This window comes from Apodemus sylvaticus, chromosome 10 (assembly GCF_947179515.1).
Source record: "Apodemus sylvaticus chromosome 10, mApoSyl1.1, whole genome shotgun sequence".
NCBI classification, from domain to species: domain Eukaryota; kingdom Metazoa; phylum Chordata; class Mammalia; order Rodentia; family Muridae; genus Apodemus; species Apodemus sylvaticus.
The window spans coordinates 96,479,946-96,501,558 of record NC_067481.1 but is presented as its reverse complement, the minus strand read 5'-3'; the positions used below and the strand labels follow the sequence as shown (position 1 = coordinate 96,501,558).

Genomic DNA, 21,613 nt, shown 5'->3' with positions numbered 1-21,613 from the left:
AGTCAGTTATCCATGATACACTAGAAAAGCGTAAGCTCAGCACAGTAAGTGATGGAAAAAGAGAACTACAGCGAGGGACACAGAAATATGTAAGGACATTATCCTGGGGAATGGCCATGGTATACCGTCTCTTTCCATTAGAGAGGAACACTCACAAGGACAGGGGTTTTTGATCCTTGGAACTACAAGTTTTGAAGCTGAAGAAGGCAGAAGTATTATGAGTGCAAGACGAGCCCAAGTACATATCGAGGCCTTAGCCTATCTATGTATTCATGCCCTTACCCCAGAGACTACACCCATCACTTTCACACAGATCCCCTCAGAACACGGTATTCATAAATAATTACTATCACACTTCCAGAAGATGAGGGCCCTTTCCAAAGGCCCTCAAAGAGTTCTTAGGAAGACACGCCAGATATACTGGCTCTTTCTACAGGTGATATGTGTCTCCTTCACTTGATAAGCATTTAGTACTGCCCACGGTCCTGAATGCCACATCACCAGGGAGAGTGCAATGCTGACTGGGGAGTCTGGCTAGCTTGAGACTCAGCATTTCTGACCTCCAGGCTTCAGCAGTGCCCATCTCATAGGAACCAGGGACTCACAGCATCCATGATAACTGGGAAGAAAAGAACAGTCTTTTGTGTGTAACATTTAGCGCTACAAGGAGCCCTATTGAGTAAAGAATCCATAGTGATTGGCCTTAAGAAATACCATAGATTGTACAAGAGAGGGTTCCAGAGAGTCAGTGAAGTGCTTTCCATGTAGGCACAAGGTCTTGAGTTTGTCTCCCTAGTATCCATAGGAAAGCAGGGAATAACATCTGTAACCACAGCTAGGGGATCATAGACAGGAGGATCTCTGGATCTCACTGGACATCAACTTATCAGAATCAATGAGCTCTGGGTTCAACTTCCTGCCTCAAAACATAAATAAGGTAACAAGCTAGTATGACATTCGATGGGAAAAGGTGCTTATTGCCAAGCCAGACAACTCAAGTTCAATCCCTGGGGCCCAAAGAGTAGGAAAGAACCAATTCTCATAAGTCGCCCTCAGATCTAACTCCTCACTGCCACTGGACCACACAAGGACAGTGTTTATGAATAAATGAAATGTAAAAAATAAGATGGAGCACAATTAAGGAAGATTCATGGAATTTTGGCCTCCATACTCATGTGACCACAGAAAGATGATGTGAGAAGATTCCCAGTATGGCTGTATCCATGTTTTTATTTATTTATGTTAGTATTTGTCTGTGTGTGAATACATGCACATCTGCGTGTCCACATGTTCCAGGTGTCCTCCATCACTCCCCACCCATTCTTTCGAGGCAGGATTTCCTCCTGATCCTAGGCCTTTCTTCTTTTAGGCTAGGCTGTTACTCAAGAAGTGATCCTCCTGCTCAGACTTTCCCATAGTCACAGCTGGGTCACAGGCACAGGCTGCATGGCCAGGTTATTACATGGGTGCTGAGATCCAAATGCCTATTCTCATGATTGCTCGTAGAGGTTCTTAAAACTATCTGGCCATCTCTTCAACCTCTCTACTCTAACACTGTTTTGAAACGGCCAAGCATGCCATGGTTCAACTCAGAAGTCATCAAAGCATTCTACAATTCCAGTCTCAAAACCCACATTGCAAAACTGAGAAACTAGGATTCTACAATTCCAGTCTCAAAACCCACATTGCAAAACTGAGAAACTAGGATTCTACAATTCCAGTCTCAAAACCCACATTGCAAAACTGAGAAACTAATGTATTTTTTAGTTAATGTAATTGTGAAAAACGTTGTAGCTTATATCGTTTGATTTTTGTTGTTCTAAGACAGGATCTCATTCTGTATGCTAGGCTGATCTCAAACCCACAGCTATTCTCCAACCTCAGTTTCCCAAGTCAATGCTGGGATTACAGGTTTATGTTACCATGCCTCAAGGAAATAGTTATTCTGAATATTGTTTTGACCTGTACTTTTCCTCAAGTGTCTGGATATAAAACTCTCCTGGAATAATTACCAAGGCCTTGTTATCCAAGGGAACCAACTTGGGAAATGCTACTTAAGGATTCTTCTCGAATGGTGTTGAATTTTGATTAAGTCTCTCATGATGTCTACAGCTCTGTACCCATCACCATAGCTGTACTCACTCCTCCCACCAGCATTGGTACTGGAATCCTAACTGGCTGAGCATATACAGACAATGGGAGGAACCCTGGCTGACTGCAGTAACGGACAACCTAGTCCAAACATGGAAAAGCACACACAGAAAAAGGACAGAATTCTACTGCAGAACCTGTTCCCAAGTTCCACAGGATCATGGCCACAGCACATTACAGGGAAATGCTCCCTAAAAGACCTGCAGGAAGGGCAGAAAAAGTGATAGAGGAACATCTTCAACCCTCAAATGGCACAGTATATAGACCAGGTAACTGTGTCAACCCAAGGTCACAGAGCGAGGGGAGGATGTGAAGAGGAAGCACAACAGCATTCTGCCTGCTTTTGGTAACCTGTTCTCCACCCTGACCCCAGGCTTCCCAAATTAAGAACCCTACAAAGGGCACCTAGGACTTAAGAGTTTGCTATGGGCCATATCAGTTGCCCAAGTGCAGCCAGATCTCTCAGACTAAAGACCTGTATACTCTTCTCTTTGACATAAGTCTCAATGAGCATTGCTTAAGACCCACCTCCAGAATAAGGTGGAAAGTTAAAAGATCAGGAATATGACGCTGAACTTACTTCTGCAACATCAGCCAGAGACCTGGACACAAAAGAGTCTCTCGAATTTCCATCCAACAAGCTAGGGCCAAGCAAAGATGTGCCACTGTTGGCCCCAACAGTAGTTGGTAGCATCTTTCTGTTCTTCTCTGGAGATATGAAGCTGGCTGTGGAAGGAAGGTAAGTCAGGCATGAGTGTCAGGGTAGTCCAGTCAGGGCCCTTTAGGTCCCCACCTGCATCCGTGTGTCAAGGGCTACAGAGGGCATCATGCTATAGAAGGCTTTGTTATCTGTGTTACTGTGCACTCATCTTTCCCATTTCCAAGGGCCACAGGTGCTGTGCTCTTCCTACATTGTATTCTATTTTCTGTGGCAGACCTTCACTGATAGGCATTAAGTTTGATTCTGACTTCATAGATTGCAGCTGATTTCTACTCATGTTTGCACTGTTTCTTGTGACAGCAAAACCATGGGGTGTGAGACTGGTTCCACTCTACTCTTCCAGAGGTCCTGAGTTCAATTCCCAGCAACCACATGTTGGCTCACAACCATCTGTAATGGGATCTGATGCCCTCTTCTGGTGTGTCTGAAGAAAGCAATGGTGTACTCATATACATTAAATAAATAAATAAATAAATAAATAAATAAATAAATAAATAAATTCCAGGACAGCCAGGGCTATACAGAGAAATCCTGCCGCAAAAACCAACCCAACAACCAAACAAAAAAAGAAAAAAAAAAGAAACTGGGAACATAAAGATGGTCTGGTCTATCTGTCTTTGCAAGAGTTCTGTAAGAAGGGGTTGGGGAGGCTAAATAGATCGGAGAAGGCATTAAGAATCACATGAATGACTTGAATGATCTGTCTATACTGGGCTGTGGGCTCTTAGAGTCTACAAGCATGTCAATATCCAATGAACTGTGAACTGAAATCTGTGCTCTCATATATACACATTACACTTTTCTGTTAACTCAGAAATAAATACTTGAAAAACAAGAAAAAGAACTGAGGTCTAGCCTAACTTCTAACCTTGGAAAGAAGAGTCCTCCAAAAACACTCACCAAACAAGCTGCTGAGTGAAGAATCTGTAGAGTCACTGGGATACCACTGGGGATCATGAGTGGGAGAGGCAATCCAGTTGGGCTGTGGGCTGCTGGATGGGGAGGGAAGACTCTTGGAACTGTCACTGCCGTTCAATTTTGCTGGAGAAAGAGGAACTCCTTCACCTGTCAACCAAAAACCAAGGTCAGAGATGCTTCCCTGAACCCACAGCAAGATAGCAGGAGACAGAGGTTATGTACTGTTGAACCCAGGAGACCAAGGATGCACTGGGCCCACACCAAAGGAATAGCAGCTGTGTATAAAGAAGGATCACACAGCCTTCAGGTCAACTTTATGCTCTAAGAATGCAAAACACAGCAGGCAGGGATAGGGAGACTCTGTGCCCACAGTACTATGCCAATAATCTTCACAGTATTTGCACCAGTCCCATGGCAAACAAGATGCTCCCGATTCCATCCTGTGGGGTACACACAGTTCTCAGTCTACATCTGAGAAAAATAAGGTTCAAACCAGTCAGGGACCTATCAAGCTCATGGGCTGAAGGCTGTGAATTCACAGCTGCCTGAAGTATATCTGAATCTTGTCAGCAGGCAAAATAGCTGTGCCACTGCCAGTAAGAACAGTATCACAGAACAAGTGAGACCAGGCCCTTGGTAACTATCTGTGCAGCTACTTGCTAAGCACTACCTGATACATCTAAGTCATCTTCCAGATGCACAAATAGAAAGCTGATCCCCAGGCTTCAAAGAGCCTTCAAAACCATCCCATTCTTACCTCAAGGCCAGGAGCAACTCAACCAGACCACTAGTGGCCCCAGTGACCAGTAACTGCTCCTGCCAGTCAGGCAGTGGCACCTTGTAGTGGTAGATATGCAAAACTAAAAATGATAGTTAACAGGAACTTTGCCAGCAAGTTTGGCAAACAGGCAGATCAGGTCTGCTTCTTGTAAGTCTGGCTGTGCATCCCAGTGAGAGCCTAAGGAAGGCCCCTAAGATATCTGTACTTACTGTACTCACTTTACTCACTGTACTTACTGTACTCGCTGTACTTACTGTACTGGCCAGAGCTGATGGCAATTTCAATGATGGAGTCGCTGATCTGTGTGGCAGGTTCTCCCTGCGAGAGAACATCCTCGGGTGGGCCAGGTAGAGATATGTCCAGCAGTGCAGAAACATTGGGTGGGGAGAGACGGGTGCTGGAGCTCTCTGATGAGGGTAAAGGTATGGACAGACCATTCTGGAGATTAGCCTTGGACAGCTCAGGTAAGGTCAGAACAGATGATCCCTGGTAGGGAACAAATCTTATTCAGACACAAGGTACCCATCAGTACTTGTAACAGTGAGTACAACACCCACCTCTAGCTTGGCAGCTGCAAGAAATGCAGGGATCCACCATTCTCCCAAGAGAGGAGCACACTCAGGAAATATACTTCTTCCAGGAAGTATATTTAAAGAAAGTTAAACCAGGACAGGGTGAGCCTATTCCCACTGGCAGTATCTAGTGGAGAATAAGGCTCCAAAGCTACCAGCTGATTACTGCCTATTCTCGAACCCAGAAAACCCAGTCCTTTCAGATATGGGGGTTTACAAAGGAAGCTGGAGAAGGGACAACATAGTCCCTTCATCCAGGAAGCAATGGCAATAAGCAAGGTAGGTGAAAGGACAACACTGCTGGAAAGCACAGTTCATGCGCTCAGGAAGAGAGGACACTGAAACCCCAGAATGTACTCTACCTGGAAACCATCAGCCATTGGATCCTGCTCTGGTCTTGTAATGCTGATAAATGGGTCATTAGTGCCCTGGAACAACAAGAAGACCTCTGAATGGTCCACATTGAGAAAAAAAAAAACAGCCAAAGTACTTGTCTGGCTGTACACCAAAGAAAAATTGTTCTTAGTTAAGCGGGTGTCCCTATAAACAGGTGAAGAATTGGATTGTGCTCTAGGCAGGAAATGATGGGGAACAAGTAGCAGGCTAACTACATAATCTCAGAGCTCCATGGGGTCTACCCAACACAGCCTCCACTCCAACAGGCCAAGGAATTGGAACATTTGGAGATTCAGGAAAAAGAATGGTCAAGGCCATACAAACTGTTTTGCACAGAGATATACCAAGCACTTAGTACCTTCTAAGTGGGGACCCAAGGGCTGATGTCAGCCTACTGGGATAAAATCCAAAACTACACCCTCATGTATGTTTTAGCAATGGATTCTTTAGAATCACACAGCAAACAGGTCTCTTCACCACCTCCCACTCTATGCTCCGTGGTAGGTGTTAAAATCTTGGTTTCTCTGGTTCAGTGTTTCCTCTAATCATCAGTCCTCCAAAGGTGCAACAGGCCTATGACCTCATTTCAGAAGCTACTGTTATTACCAAACAGTTCTTGAAAATGTTCTCACCCTTACAGCAGTAACAGGGTCTCTGTTCTGGTGTGGTCCAGTGTCACCCTGCCCCGAGATGGCAGTGGTTGCTGGTTCTGAAGACAGTGGAGAGATGCCAGATGAGCCATCAGTATCTAAAACTGGCAAGGGACTTCCAGGGATGATGCCAGCACTTTGAGCTGCTAAGTCGATGGCACCTAGCAACAGGAGTGATATATCAAACCTCTGTTCCATAACACTCCACTCCATGATGTATGCCCAGAGAGCTTGGGACAGCTTCTCCCTCACACCTCTCTTCAGTGAAGAGCCAAGGAATTTGATATACTCTTAGCAAAGCAGTAAGACATTATGCCTTGGAGAAGAAGAGAATATTACAAAGACGTATGTCAAAAAAAAAAAAAAGCAACTAAGGAACATAGTGGTTGTCACTGTGCACATTACACACTTACTGGGCAGGTGACTGGTGGCCTGAGATGGGAGGACCTTGGGCACTATGGGTCGAGACAGAGCTGCTTTGGTCAGAGAAGACTGGATGGGCCGGAACCAGCCTCTCCCTGTGAGAGGAAGACAAATGTAGCCATATCAACTGGTTTGTCCATGCCCTGCCCTGCACAATGAGCTATGAAGGGTTTCCTTCACAGACATAGCTAGGACCACAGCAAGCCACTCAACATTCCAGACACTTGTTAATGTGGGGAGTGAGATCAAATCATACAGGCTCCCGGTAAAGAAAATATCTAGGGTCAGTTCCCAGGACTCACATGACAGCTCACAACCATACATAAGACAAGCACATGCTGCACAGACATCTATGCAGGTAAAACATCCATACACAAACTAAACACAACTGAAGAATAAAAGAAACAAGCCATCAAGGGACTAGAGATAGCTCAGTAGTTAAGAGTACTTGCTGGTGGGGCGTTGGTGGCGCATGCCTGTAATCCCAGCACTCTGGAAGGCAGAGGCAGGCGGATTTCTGAATTCGAGGCCAGCCTGGTCTACAGAGTGAGTTCCAGGACAGCCAGGGCTACACAGAGAAACCCTGTCTCGAAAAAACCAAATCCAAAAAAAAAAAAAAAAAGAGTACTTGCTGCTTTTGCAAAGGACCCTGGTTTGTTTCCTAGCACCCAGTTAGTGATTCATAACCACCTCTAACTGCAGGAGATCTAACACCTCTTCTGGCCTTCATGGGCTTTTGGTGCCCAGACAGGCACTTACACATGCACATAAAAGTAAATAAACCAGATTATTAAATGCTGAAGGCATAGGTTAGCAGTACAGCAGTACTCTGTTGCCTATAGTTCTAGGTTTGATCCCCAGAACCATGAGTGAAAAAAGATTAATCAAGATATATCAGTGAGCATGTGTACTCACTGAGGAACACTTTGAGACTTGCTTCAAAGTACCACGACAGCCACTACATTTACAGATGCAAATAAGACATGTGATCACACACTCAACAACATAGTATTTCCTAAGTGCCTACTGTGGCTTTATAGGCAGAAAGTGAAAACACGCCACTGAACTCAACTCAGTGATGCTGCCAACAAAGACAACAGAGCACACTTTTAAAGAAGCATACTCCAGCCAGTGGCAGAGGCTGGCCCATAATGGCAGCTAGGTGCAGCACAGGGGGAACAGTATATAATTAGTGCATGTTGGAAGAATGAACAGGTACAATAGAAATGTCATATATTATAGCATGGAAACCCACAGTGAGGAACATTCAGGTAATACTCAGAGAAAGCTATCCCAGGGAGGCAGAGTGCCTGGCCTTACCAGCTATAGGAGAGTTAGACAGGATGGAGAAGGAGCACACATTGTGGGACTGGTTTTCAGAAGGTCTAGGGAGCAGTGTCCTCTGTGAGAGAAAAAAAAAGCAAATAGTAAAGATGATAATACATCCCTGTCAGCCAGGTGGTGGGGATGCACGACTTTAATCCCAGCACCTGGTGTATCTCTGAGTTTGAGGCCAGCCTGCTCTATAGAGCTAGTTCTAGGACAGCCATGGAAGGCCACACACACACACACACACACACACACACCACAAAAAACCCACAAAAACAAAACAACAAAACAGAAAGACACTAGTGTCTAAATAAATAAATAAATAAGACACTAGAATGCTGGGAATAAGATGCTCCTCCCAAGGAAAACTACAGAAATATCAGAAGGATCTAGTTCAAACCCAGAATATCTGGATTTGGCTTGACACAGGCAATTGAATATAGCATTTGTTTACAACCATGGAGTAAGCTGATGGGGCTCAATGCTGCACATTTTGGTGGTCAGGATGGAGAAAGTTAATTACTGCTTGTAACAAGAGGAACTGAGAAACAAGAAATGATCATTTCCAGTCTCCTTCCTGCACATGAATAAAGGGGTCCTGATACACTTAAGTACCCAGTAAGCTGAGAAGAAACTGCACTGCCACTGACATTGGTAACAATGAAACATTTACATGGACCTGTCAACCACAATAGATCAGCACACAACTGAGTCTGACAGAGTTGATATTCTGTTAATACATAAAGGACTCAGGGTACTGTGAGACATTTTCTCATGCATGATCTTCCCAGGATGTTGGCAAACACTGGAGAACAGAAAGAGCTATTGCTGGAGATGAAAGTGCACTCAGGTCACTAACAACTCTGCACTCTTGGGCTCACCACACTTCATTCTGAAGGCTGAGGCAGTGCTCAGTAAGTTTTTCCATAAAGGGCCAGACAGAATGCTTTGGGACCACTCTTGCCCCTGATCTTGTGACAGGGAAGCAGCGCAGACAGTATAGACATAAGGACCATAGCTCTATGTCAATAAAGCTTTACTCATTTACAAAAGTTTTAAGTAAGACCACATGCTGTACAATCCCATTAGAGGAAATAGAATAGACAAGTCCATAAAAATAGTGGGTGGACTGGTAGTTGTGGGACCAGGGCTTCTTTTGGGTGATGAAAGTATTCTATGAAAAGATCATGAGCTGCTAATACCTCATACCTATACTAAAACCCATCCAAGTACATACTTTAAAAAGTGAGTTTTATGATATAATATATATACATATATGTACACACATATATGGATATTTAAAATAACACACACACACACACACACCAACGCCCACTATGGATATTTTAAATAATAGAGATAGGCTGGGGGTGGGGAGATGTCTCAGGGAGTAAGCACTTGTCATGCATGTCAAGGAACATGTAAGTTCCTGTAAGTCAGGAACTCAGATCACCTAGTACCCACACGCATTTCAGGTGGGCCTGGACCTTTAACTCCAGATTGCAGGAAGCAGAGACAGGAGATCCCGTGAGCAAGCTAGATAGCTAGACTAGCTAGTCTTGGAGGTCTGAGTTTAAGTGAGAAGCACTGTCTCAATTTTTAAGGTGGAGAGCACTAAGGAAGACACCTGATCTCAACCTCTGGCCTCCCCACACATAGACCTGGCATACACTGTGCCACCGCACACACTCTCATCCATAAAACAAAACAGACTGTATTTAGACTATGGGGTTTGGTTTACTATTCAAATGCTGAATTCAGCAACCTTAGAGCCTGTATCAAGTCAGAAACATTTTCCTAATTCCAGGACAAAGGATCAGAGATAGCAAAGTTAAGTTGAGAACTAAGAGTATGTGAACAAATGTTTTGTAGCATGGTCTCACTCTGTAGCCACTATGCTCAGCATACCTACTTATGAATAACCTAATCTCAAAGTAAATATTTTCTTTTCAATTTTAAAATTATGTTTACTTATTTAGTGTATAGATACAGCATGAAATGAGTATAGAGGTTAAAAAACAACATTTACAGGTTGGATTTTTCCTTCTAGCATGTGGAACCCGGGGATAGAACTGAAATATTAAGACTCAGGTCAAGTACTTTTCTCTATTGAGCTACTTCACCAGACCTAGAGAAAAAGGTTTCTAAGAGACTGAAAATAGGAAATTGGTCTCCAAAAATTACCATGTCTTCCAAAAATCACCTACATTCACAAATTCCTATGGCTATATTACTACGACTCACTTCCTTCACATCTGGAGACACTGCTGCCTTCTTTCTTGGATGCCATGTGTAGCCTGTGTCTGCAGCTAAAGTATGGACCTGACAAACACAATGCAGCCACATAAACTCAAACAATGTTCCCTATCCAGGCAGGGGTGGCACACACCTTTAATGCCAGCACTTAGGAAGCAGAGGCAGGTGTTTTTCTGAGTTCGAGCCCAGCCTGGTCTACAGAGTGAGTTCTAGGACAGCCAGGGCTACACAGAGAAACCCTGTCTTGGGGAAAAACAACAACAACAACAACAACAACAACAAAAATGTTCCCTTACCTGGACCACCAGTGGCTTCCGTAAGTGCCGTTTCCGTAGTTTCTTGGGCTTTGGTGAGAAAAAGTCTGACTGTATCTATGAGAGAAAAAACATGAGCCCAGTAAACAGAAATTCTATCTGCAAAGCATACCACCCCACCTGGTATTCCTTGCACTCACGCTGATGGAGTCCAAGTGCTGCCTAAAAGTCAGCTCCGCATCCTTACTGGGAGAGAAGAGCTTTCCATGTCGACTATTTGGTGGCAAAGTTGTTGGGACAGCAAAGAGGCTACCATCTGAGTCACTGCTTCCTGTACTGGAGGGACCAGCCACCAAGAGAGGCCTTGGAGGATTTCTCAAACCTGGAACAGAAAGGAGAATCATCTATATCCCCCTCCAGGGCAAAGGCAGCCCCACTAGGAAGCAAGCCAAGAAGGAAATCTCCTTACACCTTTCACCTGCATTTACCTAACTCAGAAAAGTCCTACCTTTCTTCCTTCGATTCCTGGTCCCATTTTCCAGGGACTGCAGGCCTCCTGAGTAAAAGCACATTACTACTGTTCTATGTTCAGAAAGAAGGCAGGACAACTAATCAAGACTTCTGAGCTATAAGGACGTTGGAGCATCCCTAGCTGAGCAAAAGCAGACTCTCTGTGAAGGCTGGTTGACAACACACCATCTTGTCTCTATAATAACTCAACTTCACAAGGCAGCAAGAAAGCTGTCACTAAAGTGCATCTGAAAAAGAATGTGGCTACGTGCCTATACAGCTGTTTGTGTAACACAGGTTAATTACAAAAAGTGCGCTAGATCATGGTTAAAGTCCCTTATTTTGTAGAAAACAGTCCCAGTAATAAAAGGATAGAAAATACTTATTTCACAGGAACACTGTTGACATTCCATTGAGGTAGTGCGGCTACAAAGCACCTTCAAGGCTCATAGCTTGGCATGGGCCTCTCCGTTCACAGGCCAAGCTTGCTAGACATGGCACACATGTCTGAAAGAACAGGTCCCTGGGCCTATAATCCTCAATCAGACAAAAAATGTTAGGCCATTAAAAAAATTCACTAGAAGGTACAGCAGTGTTGAGCTGCTTGCTACGAGACGCACTTCAGGCAACATGCCTCTATCTTCAGGGATTGGTGGCTTAGCTGCTACTGCCTGAGGCAGCCGCCTAAAGGCGTAAGAAAGAGGAAGCAAGAAAAGAAAAGGAGCAACTGGGAAGGCGTGCCTCCAAAACACAGGCTAGAGTTCACACAGGTTTCTGGAAGGATTATCAGGCAAATAGTCTTTAGTGGAAAAGCTGCTCACAAAATATTAAGTCAGAGATACTGTAATGCCACTAATGTTCTTGAATGAAAAACAGTATTCTTAAAACATTTCTTTTTCCCGGGAGTGGTGGCGCACGCCTGTAGTCCCAGCACTTGTGAGGCAGAGGTAGGCGGATCTCTGAGTTGGAGGCCAGCCTGGTCTACAGAGTGAGTTCCAGGACAGCCAGGGCTACACAGAGAGAAACCCTGTCTCGAAAAACCAAAAAAAAAAAAAAAAAAAAAAAAAAAAAAAAAAAAATTCTTTTTGCCAAAAGAATTACTGTTATCTTCGGGCCTCCCTTACAGAAGTGAAATAGAAGGGACTCTGTAGACTTAAAGCAAAGTGATCCTGGGAAAGGAGCATGACTGTCCTGGATTCAGGTGTTCAGTAGAGACTTACATTTTCCTAGGGGCTGGGGTGAGAGCTTAGCAGCGAAGTGACTGCCTGGCGCGTGTGATGGCTTTCCACACAAAAAAGTAATTCTCAGATGAAATTTAAGGATATTCTAAGACAAAAGTTATCCCATCTTTCTTTCCAAATTTGCACTAAACTGCAAGCACACGCCTTAATTGAAGACTGCTTTATTCTAATGTTTGGATGTAAAGAAAATAAAGTCATTACAGATTATAGAACTAATCCTCTTTAGTGGCTGTAAGCCACCAACTCAGTATTTGTTTGTTTTTTGCGACAGGGTTTCTCTGTGTAGCCCTGGCTATCCTAGAACTCACTCTGTAGACCAGGATGGCCTCGAACTCAGAAATCCACCTGCCTCTGCCTCCCAAATGCTGGGAATAAAGGCGTGCACCACCACTGCCCGGCAACCAACTTAGTTTTTATGAAGGTTTCTGACACAAAACTTCCAATGAGACCAGACCACCCTCTCTGCTTATCACACGAACTAGGTCCTTTACAAAAGTCCCCTGTGTTCGTCATCCCCAATGGAGATGATATTCGCTCTCTACTATGTGCACTAGACATGGGTGGTAGATAACAGGACCATATGTTTAGTTTTGACACATGGATACTCTTGAAGTATACCTGGGGAGCAAGGTGCAGAAGCAGATGGGAAGGTCTTGCTGCTTCGTAGGGTAGACGGGTTTCTAGAACAGCGGGGACTCCGAGAGCTGATGGTCACTACCTTCCCTGGTGGGGTTATGGACTGTTCCTCCTGGGCGGGCCTGACTGAAGCTGTTGATGCTGTGTTTGGTTCAAAAGCCTAGAAAGATACCAGCCAAAAATTACAAAGGTTCAGCTCAAGAAAATGGTTCCAACACAAGTATCCTAAGGATATTCACTTCTATGGTGGCAAAACTTTGGAACGCCCCAAAGTCACTTGCACACCTCACACCCCCACATCATTGCAAGGAACTGAACTCTGGTCTTCTGGAAAGCAGTAAGCCTCCTTAACTGCTGAGCTATCTCTCCAGTTCTGGGGGGTAGTGTAGCCTTAGCTGGTATGTGTCTACTAAAGAGCCTAGGCTGGCCTCAAACCTCTGGTGACCTGCCTGCCTTAGCCTTCCAAGTGTTAGGATCATAAGCATTAGGCACACCTGACTAATTCTAATTCTCAAGTGATGAAAAAAGACTAAGGAACATGTGCGATGCACTTTTAGTCTAGTACTCTGAAGCAAAGGCATGCAGATTCATCTGAGTTTGAGCAAAGCTGATCTACAGAATGTGTTCAAAGCCAGGCAGCCTGTGCTATGTGGTAAGGCATCTTAAAAACAAAAAAGAATCATGAGAAACTTCAAGAAATGCAAGAAAAAGGAAAGGGGGAAGGTGTGACTCCTCAGGGAGTGAGGTAACAATTGAACCACATACTGCTTTCCTCAGGAGCACTTAGCCCCCCACTGGCTGGGGGTGGTGGTGACGATAGACAAGCAGTTCTTTGAGAGAGGGGACAGGGACCCACAGTCTGGTGTTACCCATTCTAAGCAGAGTTATGGCACAGGGAATTCAGATTGGTGAGTGACAAAAGCTTGTCTTTTTGAAAAGCCATGTGAAAAAAGCTAGCCTGAGACAATCATGCTAACTTCTACTACTGTGAACGGAGGTAAGAGAGTCACTCCTGAAAAGTGGTCACAGTTGAAAAGCCTTTTGCCTAGCTCCAAACCTCATGGGTGTCCAAAGCCCTTTAAGGGATGGCTTCAGGGGCCAACGAGATGGCTCAGCAGATAAAGGCACATCATGAACAAGCCTAAGGATCTGAGTTTGATTCAATGAAACCATGTAAATAGCTAGATATGAGGGTACACACCCGTAATCCCAGAACCCCAGCAATAAGATAGGAGACAGAATAGACTAGCCCGCGGCCACCAGCCTGGAGAAGAAGTGAAGGGTAGAACAGAAAAAAAGAAAAAACTGCCTTACAAAAGGAAGTGAGGGGAGAAGAACCAACTCCCGAACAATTGTCCTCCAATCCCACACGTGCCATGGCATTTGAGCACCCACATTTTCACATACAAATTGACAGCAAAAAAATGGATGGCTTCAAGTCCTTGGGCCTCACAAAGGCATCCCACCTCTTTGTTGCTGTTCCTATTCTAGGGCCTTATCAACTTCAGGAAGACCTGACCAGATGCTCAGTTCTGAACTCTTCCCAGAAGCACCCACACTCTGTCTTACTAGGGTTACGTCACAAGATGCCCAGGTCCTCACTCTGCCCAAGTGCCCACTGCAGGTCCAATACTCCCAAGCTGTCCCTGTTCCCTGCAACTTCCTACTGGCAATCTAGAGTCTGAGAATAATAGCATTCCCACCTCAGATTGAGTATTTCAGGGAACTTTTAGGGAACTTGCTTCCAACAGCTTTTCCAGGCAGAAAAAGTAGGGAAACAAAGGACAGATGACCTGTCTCTGACACACTCTTCAATTTCAGCACACCCCATTAAGACACTAAAGGAACTTAGCTATTTTCTAAAATGAAGCTACACCCCCACAACTATCCCTGCCTCTACAATATCTACCTCTTTTTTTGTTTTCCTCCTTCATTCCTACCTTCCTTTTGTTTTTTGTTATTTTTTTTTTTAAGTCCACACTGGTCTCAGAATAGTTACATGGAACGAGATGGTAGCATGTGCCTCAAGGAGTGCAGTGGTACTGAGTACCTCGGGTGCCTTGGCAGCAATTCTTCCACAAAACTGTTGCAAACTGCTGCACTTACCTTTCAGTTGAAGCCAAGGCTAGAACCTCTCACGTCCCCATGACTCAAAGGTTTGCCCTGGCTTCCTCTGAGCAGGAGACCATACCAAATCTCTCTACAAAAGGCCAAATTTGAAGTATTTTAAACTTGTCATCTGTCCCATCACAGTCTGTTAATTCTAATAACCTAATCAGGTTGCCTCCATAGTGCTGAGGAGAGGTATCAGCCCTGGCATAAGGTATAAGGACCTGCAGTCCTGGTAATTATGTCACCCTTTGGGATCCTGAAGAGACAAGCTTGACACTCAAGATACAAGCTCATCCTAAACAACTTAAGTGTCCTGAGATGGTCTAAACCACTCACCATCTTGGGGTGGACCTCAGTGGAGATGAGCCTCAGGAGGCAGTTCAGGAGGCGCTGTTGGTGGAGGGCTGAGGGCGAGGAGCGGGATAGGGCAGTCTGGCCCTGTGCTGTGGGTGCCTGGCTCTCCGGGCCCAGCACAGCCAGCCAATCATACTCCAGCTGCAATTTGGTCGGTTTGCCCATCATGAGGTAGACTTCAGCCAGTGTGAGGCTCTCAGAGGTCTGCAAGCTCCAGCCTTCTTCACGTAGTTGCTGGGCTAGCTGGCTGGCAGGGACTTCCTTGGAAGGCCTAGTAGCAGGCTGTCCCTGAGACAACAGAGGTTCTGAGGAGCTGCCTTTTTCCTGGGACTCTTCAGGACATGAATTCACTAGTTCTTTAGTACAAATATCTGACTGAAGCCTGGTGTCAGGCTGAGGATCAGTGCCAGGTTGAGGGTCCAGGCCAGGGGGAGCATTGTCAGTGACATCCTTGCTGCTGGGAATGAGGGTCTCTGGGGAAGCTACCCTGCCAAGAGGAGGGTGCTCTCTCCCAGACTGTATGTCAGCACAGCGGCACTGCTCCGGGATGATGAGATCCTGGCAAGACTTCAGGTACCGGGGAAAGGGGTCAAGGAGTGAGAGTTCATCTTCTAAGTCTGGGGGGTGGCCGCAGGAACACGGCACAGCCACAGATTCTTGAATAGGGCTGTCCCTGCCCACTATATGGGCTGTCAGAGGGGTCTTCTCAAGCTGTGGTCCAGAGTCCTGGTGCCCATGAGGAGCTCTGTCAGGGGCATCTGGGCTGCTCAAACTTGGAGCTGCCCCCTCTCCAGGAGCACTCTCAGGGGAGCTCTCCCCTGAGCTCTGTGAAGCATCTGCAGTGGGAAGGAGTCGCCCCCCACCCTTGCCTTCAGCACTGCTCCTTTGGCACTTCAGCTGGCCCCGGGCTAGTCCCTGTCCACTCTGGATGCCCAGGATCTGTGCTGGAGGGAGGGAGTGTGTATCCTTAGTGCCCTGTTTGCAACGGCCACCTTCTTGCCAGTGTACAGTGCAGAAGGCCTTGGAGTGCACCACACGGGCTACACCCGGCAGTGGTGTCAGCGTGCAGTTCTCTCCTGGGAACAGATGCAATGCCACCTTCTCCTGGGTCTGCACTGTGCTTGACCCCTGCAGCTGCCTCTCCTCAAGTGTCTTCCGCTGGGTATACTGTCAAGGAGTAACTCCAAACAACTACACTTGTGACCAAAGTGCTCCTCAGTGAAGAGCTCTGAACTTCGATAACAGTCTTCTTCCCCAGGCTCACCTAGTGACTTTCCTCAAGCCACTACAAAACTATGCTGGCTCAGGCATTCAGTGTGTTCAGGAAACTCACACCTATGACAGAAACTATTCTTGGAAACATGCAGGGCCAATAAACACCCAAGGACACAAAGAAGGCTTAAATGTGTGTATATCATCCCACAGCCCACATCTACTGATACTTAGGCCACATCCCAGAGGCCAGACAATTGACCACTCAAAACGTGGAGAAGTGAGTGGAACTGAGTACAATCTGTCCAAGTAGTTCCAAGGGAGGCCTCTCTACCTAAACCCAAGAGGGCTGAGTTCTCATGGAGCCCCACAGCAGTGAGAAGAAAACAAGACCTCATTCTCAAGCAGGAATAGCTGACAGTTTGGAGGGTCTGCTTCATTTGAAAAAAGATACAATTCGTACTTCATGGAGTGCCCACTTCTGCTTCAGGAACTCAATGAGGCTAGAGACTTTGCGATGTAGCTCCACAATCATCCTATGAAATCAAAAACAGTTATATAAGGCCACCCTTAGAAGATTTCTAATGACTGCATGTACCAAAACCACTTGACAGACAAGTAGGGACTGGAAGGGGGATCTATAGCATCTTCAGCTCCTATTCCTAAATCTATATCCTATATCCCATCTGTTGAAATCGCTGTAGGTTCACAAAGCTATAAGTAACAGAGAAGTCTAGGAACCCTTTTCAGTGCAAGTGCTCAGCTAGGTTGTGAGCACTGAAAACATGATCACCCCTTCTGTCAGTGCTCTGTCTTCAAGGTTAGAGGGATGTAGCTACCCCTAACTAGCCCTAAGAGAGTAAAATGCACACAGAGGAGATGAAGAATGCTATATGACACATGCTATAGTATAGATGAATCTCAAAACAGTAGGCCAATAAGAGATGCCAAATAAACCAGATTCTTGTGGTCTAGCATGAGCTTTCCAGAAGAGACTAGATAGAAAGCACTAAATAGACAGCAGCTGGGAGTGAGCACTGGACAAAGTGATGGCCAACAGCACGTGGGATGACAATGTGCTGGAAGTTGGCTGAGATCAGGGGTATATAGCACAGCCAGCCCACTACGACATTTAACTGTAAACATACAGCTTGTTCAAAGTGATATGAATGTTACTTCAGCTTAGCAAATGTAAATGGGAAGTGACCAAAGGTATGGCAGTACTTTACAAATTAACCAAAAATCTCCAGGAAGCCAGTGAGAAAGAAATGGAGGAGTTTTACAGGAAACAAGAAGATTCTGCAGGCAGTAACAAAGATATTTTTTAGCTTACCTGGTAGAATTACAATTCAAGATCTTAAGACTACCCTTCAACTCAGAGTATTCTTATGATAGTGTCACCTCCATACCCTGTCCTCATGTGAGGACAAAATCTGTTTCTCTAGAATTCCCTGAGAGAAACCCAAACACCAAAACCTCATGCCTGCCTGGCATCAAGACCTTTCCTCATAAATGTCACCTGAGACGTGGGTTCTGGGCCAGGCTCTGTACTCTCGCCCAAGCGTGGTTGTTCCGTGGCTGTAATTCCACAGGGACTTTCAGGGGCAGGCGCACTGGCTTCTGGTCCTCTTCATCACTTAGACCTGAGAAAAAGAGACCATAAAAAAATGAGACCATGAAAGCCCAGTACAGACCAACCTCAAGACCAAACGAAATGTTTTGCCAGAAAAACACAGGGAAATGAGAACTGGAAAATGAAACAGTCTTGTGCCTGGAAAAAGAACAAAGGAATCCTAGCAAGGGTCAAACTCAATATGGCAAACGTTGCACTTGCAAAGGCAGAACCATGGATAGGCCATCAAGTGGCCATGAGAGCTTCACTCCTGACAGTATCTGTGAAAATGTTGCCGTACCTTCTTACTAGACACAAGGATGTCACTTCAAGAACTGTTTATTCACAGGAGAAGATTAAGTCAGTCACGAACTACTATATGCTGCCCATCATGGAACAGAACAACCATGAAAGATACAATATATGCCATCCCTTTCCCTGATACCTACCGTCTGGATCACAGAGTTTCTTTAGGGCCCGGCACATGGGTGCCTTGATCCGGAGATTTCTCCCTTTATAACGTACTGTGGTGGCTCTGGGAAAAGAAATTGCAAGCAATTCTGAGGACTTCACGTGAGTGGAAGAGATGAAGGGTTATCAGGTCTGAAGTATGGCAGGCACAAAGGCCCGGTGAGAACCGATCCCTATGCTGCCAATCATGGTCACCCCAGATGGTAAGCATAGGCAGGACCTTAAGATGTCTGCTACGCTCCTAACAAGGGACATGTGCTGTTTATGGAAAGTGTACTGCGCCCCAAGCATGACTACTGATTATCATATACACTAAGCTCAGTGCTGAGAGCTGTTCTGCTCAGCCCATCTCCAAGCATTCCTCATCCTTATAACCTTACAACAGAAGCCACAGAGCCTCTGCTTGTGTCTTCCACATGACCTGCCTACATACCTTTACAGGACATCTTTGTGAACTCTTTATGACCAACTTGTAACAGCAGTGTAATACCATCCCCCTGTAATCCACACAGGCCAGGGTACAAGCAGTTACATTAAGATGCCACAGGCCCAAGACCTTAGGCCAGCTAAGGTCTGTTTGCTGGAGCTTCAGAAGATTAGCAATTATATATATCACTGAAATACTGTTTGGCTACCCAAACAAAGGTGGAATGCTTTCAAAGCACTCAGAAAAGGTAGCTGGTTTTTAGACAGTGATTGAACAGATGTGAACATGGCAGCCCAGGCTGAGACTTATCAGTCTGACTCATAAGTTCCCATTGCTTTGATTCTGGAAAGAATAAATGATGAACTTTGGATCTGGTTGAAGAAAAGGCTTTGGTCACCTGAGGGGGTGGGATGAGTCTAAATTTTCTATGTTCAAGCTGTCTACCCCTTTATGCTTCTCTGCTTTAACCCATTTCTGTTGCTGTTTAAGATTGGGTCTCACTATGTAGCCCAGAGTGACCTCAATTTCAAAGCTATCTCCTTGCCTCTGCCTCCTGCTGGTTTATTAAACCATAGTGGTCCCATTAAAGACATGGGCCACTATGGCTGGCTTGAACACATTTTTTTTTTTTTTGACTGATTACCATCAGCTGTGGGTACGTCAGTTTTGAAAGCAGCTTCTATTCTTACTATTTAATTCTAAGAAGTATACAAGAAAGGCAACCAAAAATGATAGCATATACATGAGGGGATTCAAAAAATGTGGAAAAAATGATATACTTGTACTAGTACAAATTCTTATTAGTATCTAAATACTTATTCATGTAAATTTCCTAAGGGGAGAAAAGTTTTAATTGAGAGGAGGGAGATGGGGTAGCTACTGGTTATACATGTTTATACTACCTGAAAAAAAATTCTTTCAGAATGTATTTATACTACATCTTATTTAGTAAGTTTTAAAATGTTGTTCTAAAATAATGCTGCTTAAACCTGGAGTTAAGAATCTGAACTACAGCTTTGAGCAGAACAAGCACAGGAAAGGCTCTGCTCATACAACAATGTTTGATTAAAGAGCAACTCAAATGTATACACACAAAGTAGAATACAACTGGCCTGAGGGCTAAAGTCAGGAGAGAAGAACCATGACATACATCTCCTAAGGACAAAGCCTTGCCCAATATCCAGAAAAGGACCATGCCTTGGATTTTTAGCATTACGATGTCTCGGAACCTTGCACGGTTACGTCTTTCAGCAAGTGCTCATGAGACAGCTCCAACAGTGAAGTGCCACGAGAGGTGGGCACAATCATACAACACAAAAAGCTCAGCAACTCCCCATGTGACGGCAGCACACTCTATCTACTCATTCTCCTCCTGACATCTCTTTACATACCCGCATCTCCTTTCCTCCCCACCCATACACTAACCCATGCTGCTCACTCGTAATTGTGCCTACTGACTCATCTGCCAGTCACTCCCCCATCTACTACCACCTACTGGCACATCATACATCTGTCCATTCATTCATCTACTATCACTTCAATGTAATGTTCTACAGATACACACATGCACACACTCATGGGCACTGAAAGAGGTTGTTCAGTGATATAAACCTGCCTGTCTGGTGCAGTGCCACAGCAGCCTCCACTCTAGCACTGCCCTCTCATGGAAGCACAGTCACACAGCATCAGTGAGGTGCTACAGCTAGAGGACCACGTGAGGTGCTTATCAAGTAAGAAAGGAAGACGCCCACCAGTTTCTGCACAGGCACTCTGAATTTCTCAGGATCTTACCTAGGACACTGGCCTGTTTCTCCTTGCTACAAGCTTCAACCCATGCTGACACGCACACTCACCCCATTAACACCCAGAAGCCCCTATAGCTGTCTAACTCTATTCCAGGTAGGTGCTGGGATAGGGCCAGGTAAATCTCAACAATAGTGGCCTTGCTTAAAAAAAAATAAAAAAAATAAAAATCACCAATTGGGGTGGTTATCTACCCAGCAAAGCAGCCACACAAGAACACAGGATTTGGAATACTCTTAGGCTGCAGGGCCATCACCATTTCCCATTTGATTCTCAAAGAACCAGGGATGCATGTGTAAGCAGCACCAAAACATTTGCCTGACTCATTGTATTTCAACAGATGGTACACCCATCCACCTGTTGTCCATGAGTATTAGGAAATAGCAAACTAAGATATTATGCAAGTTCAAGGGAAGATCTGTCCTTGCCAGATCAAATCACAACTGTCCTATCCCTCAAAGGACACTTCTCACCTATTGATGAGGCCATAACAATGGTGATCACTTCAGCCCATTAGCTTCAGCCTTCCCCAGAAAAGGTCCTGACAGATAACTGCTCAGCCTTGCAAAAACAAGTAAGTGCAAATGGAAATGAAGGCTGGACTCTGAGTCTCAAATGGGGACACAAAGCAAGTCAATCCCACCTACAAAGGCCCCAACAAACACAGCTGGTACTCCATTTTCTGATGGCCTCTGACTATATCTGAGACAAGCTATATCCAGGAATATCATTGGTATTTAAGGATACCCAGCAGTCTTGGCAGATCACAATGCTCTTCCACAGT

The 21,613-nt window shown here is 45.1% G+C and overlaps 1 protein-coding gene across 3 annotated transcripts in view; it reads right to left on the bottom strand.

The window, feature by feature from the left end:
- The window catches only part of Cramp1 (cramped chromatin regulator homolog 1), a 49,786-nt gene that overhangs the window by 4,224 nt on the left and 23,949 nt on the right, over nucleotides 1-21,613 (bottom strand). For 2 of the 3 annotated variants that reach the window (XM_052194624.1, XM_052194625.1), the window contains exons 7-20: nucleotides 18,578-18,663; nucleotides 18,036-18,159; nucleotides 16,971-17,052; nucleotides 15,287-16,462; nucleotides 12,821-12,998; nucleotides 10,652-10,833; nucleotides 10,494-10,568; nucleotides 7,933-8,014; nucleotides 6,603-6,707; nucleotides 6,172-6,350; nucleotides 5,506-5,571; nucleotides 4,826-5,057; nucleotides 3,773-3,937; nucleotides 2,732-2,877 (exon numbers count right to left, since the gene is read on the bottom strand). In XM_052194624.1, the coding sequence (XP_052050584.1) occupies nucleotides 2,732-2,877; nucleotides 3,773-3,937; nucleotides 4,826-5,057; nucleotides 5,506-5,571; nucleotides 6,172-6,350; nucleotides 6,603-6,707; nucleotides 7,933-8,014; nucleotides 10,494-10,568; nucleotides 10,652-10,833; nucleotides 12,821-12,998; nucleotides 15,287-16,462; nucleotides 16,971-17,052; nucleotides 18,036-18,159; nucleotides 18,578-18,663 (2,878 nt within the window). Of the gene's footprint in view, nucleotides 1-560; nucleotides 620-2,731; nucleotides 2,878-3,772; nucleotides 3,938-4,825; nucleotides 5,058-5,505; nucleotides 5,572-6,171; nucleotides 6,351-6,602; nucleotides 6,708-7,932; nucleotides 8,015-10,493; nucleotides 10,569-10,651; nucleotides 10,834-12,820; nucleotides 12,999-15,286; nucleotides 16,463-16,970; nucleotides 17,053-18,035; nucleotides 18,160-18,577; nucleotides 18,664-21,613 lie in introns of all 3 variants that reach the window. The other variant, XM_052194626.1, reaches the window with a different exon arrangement.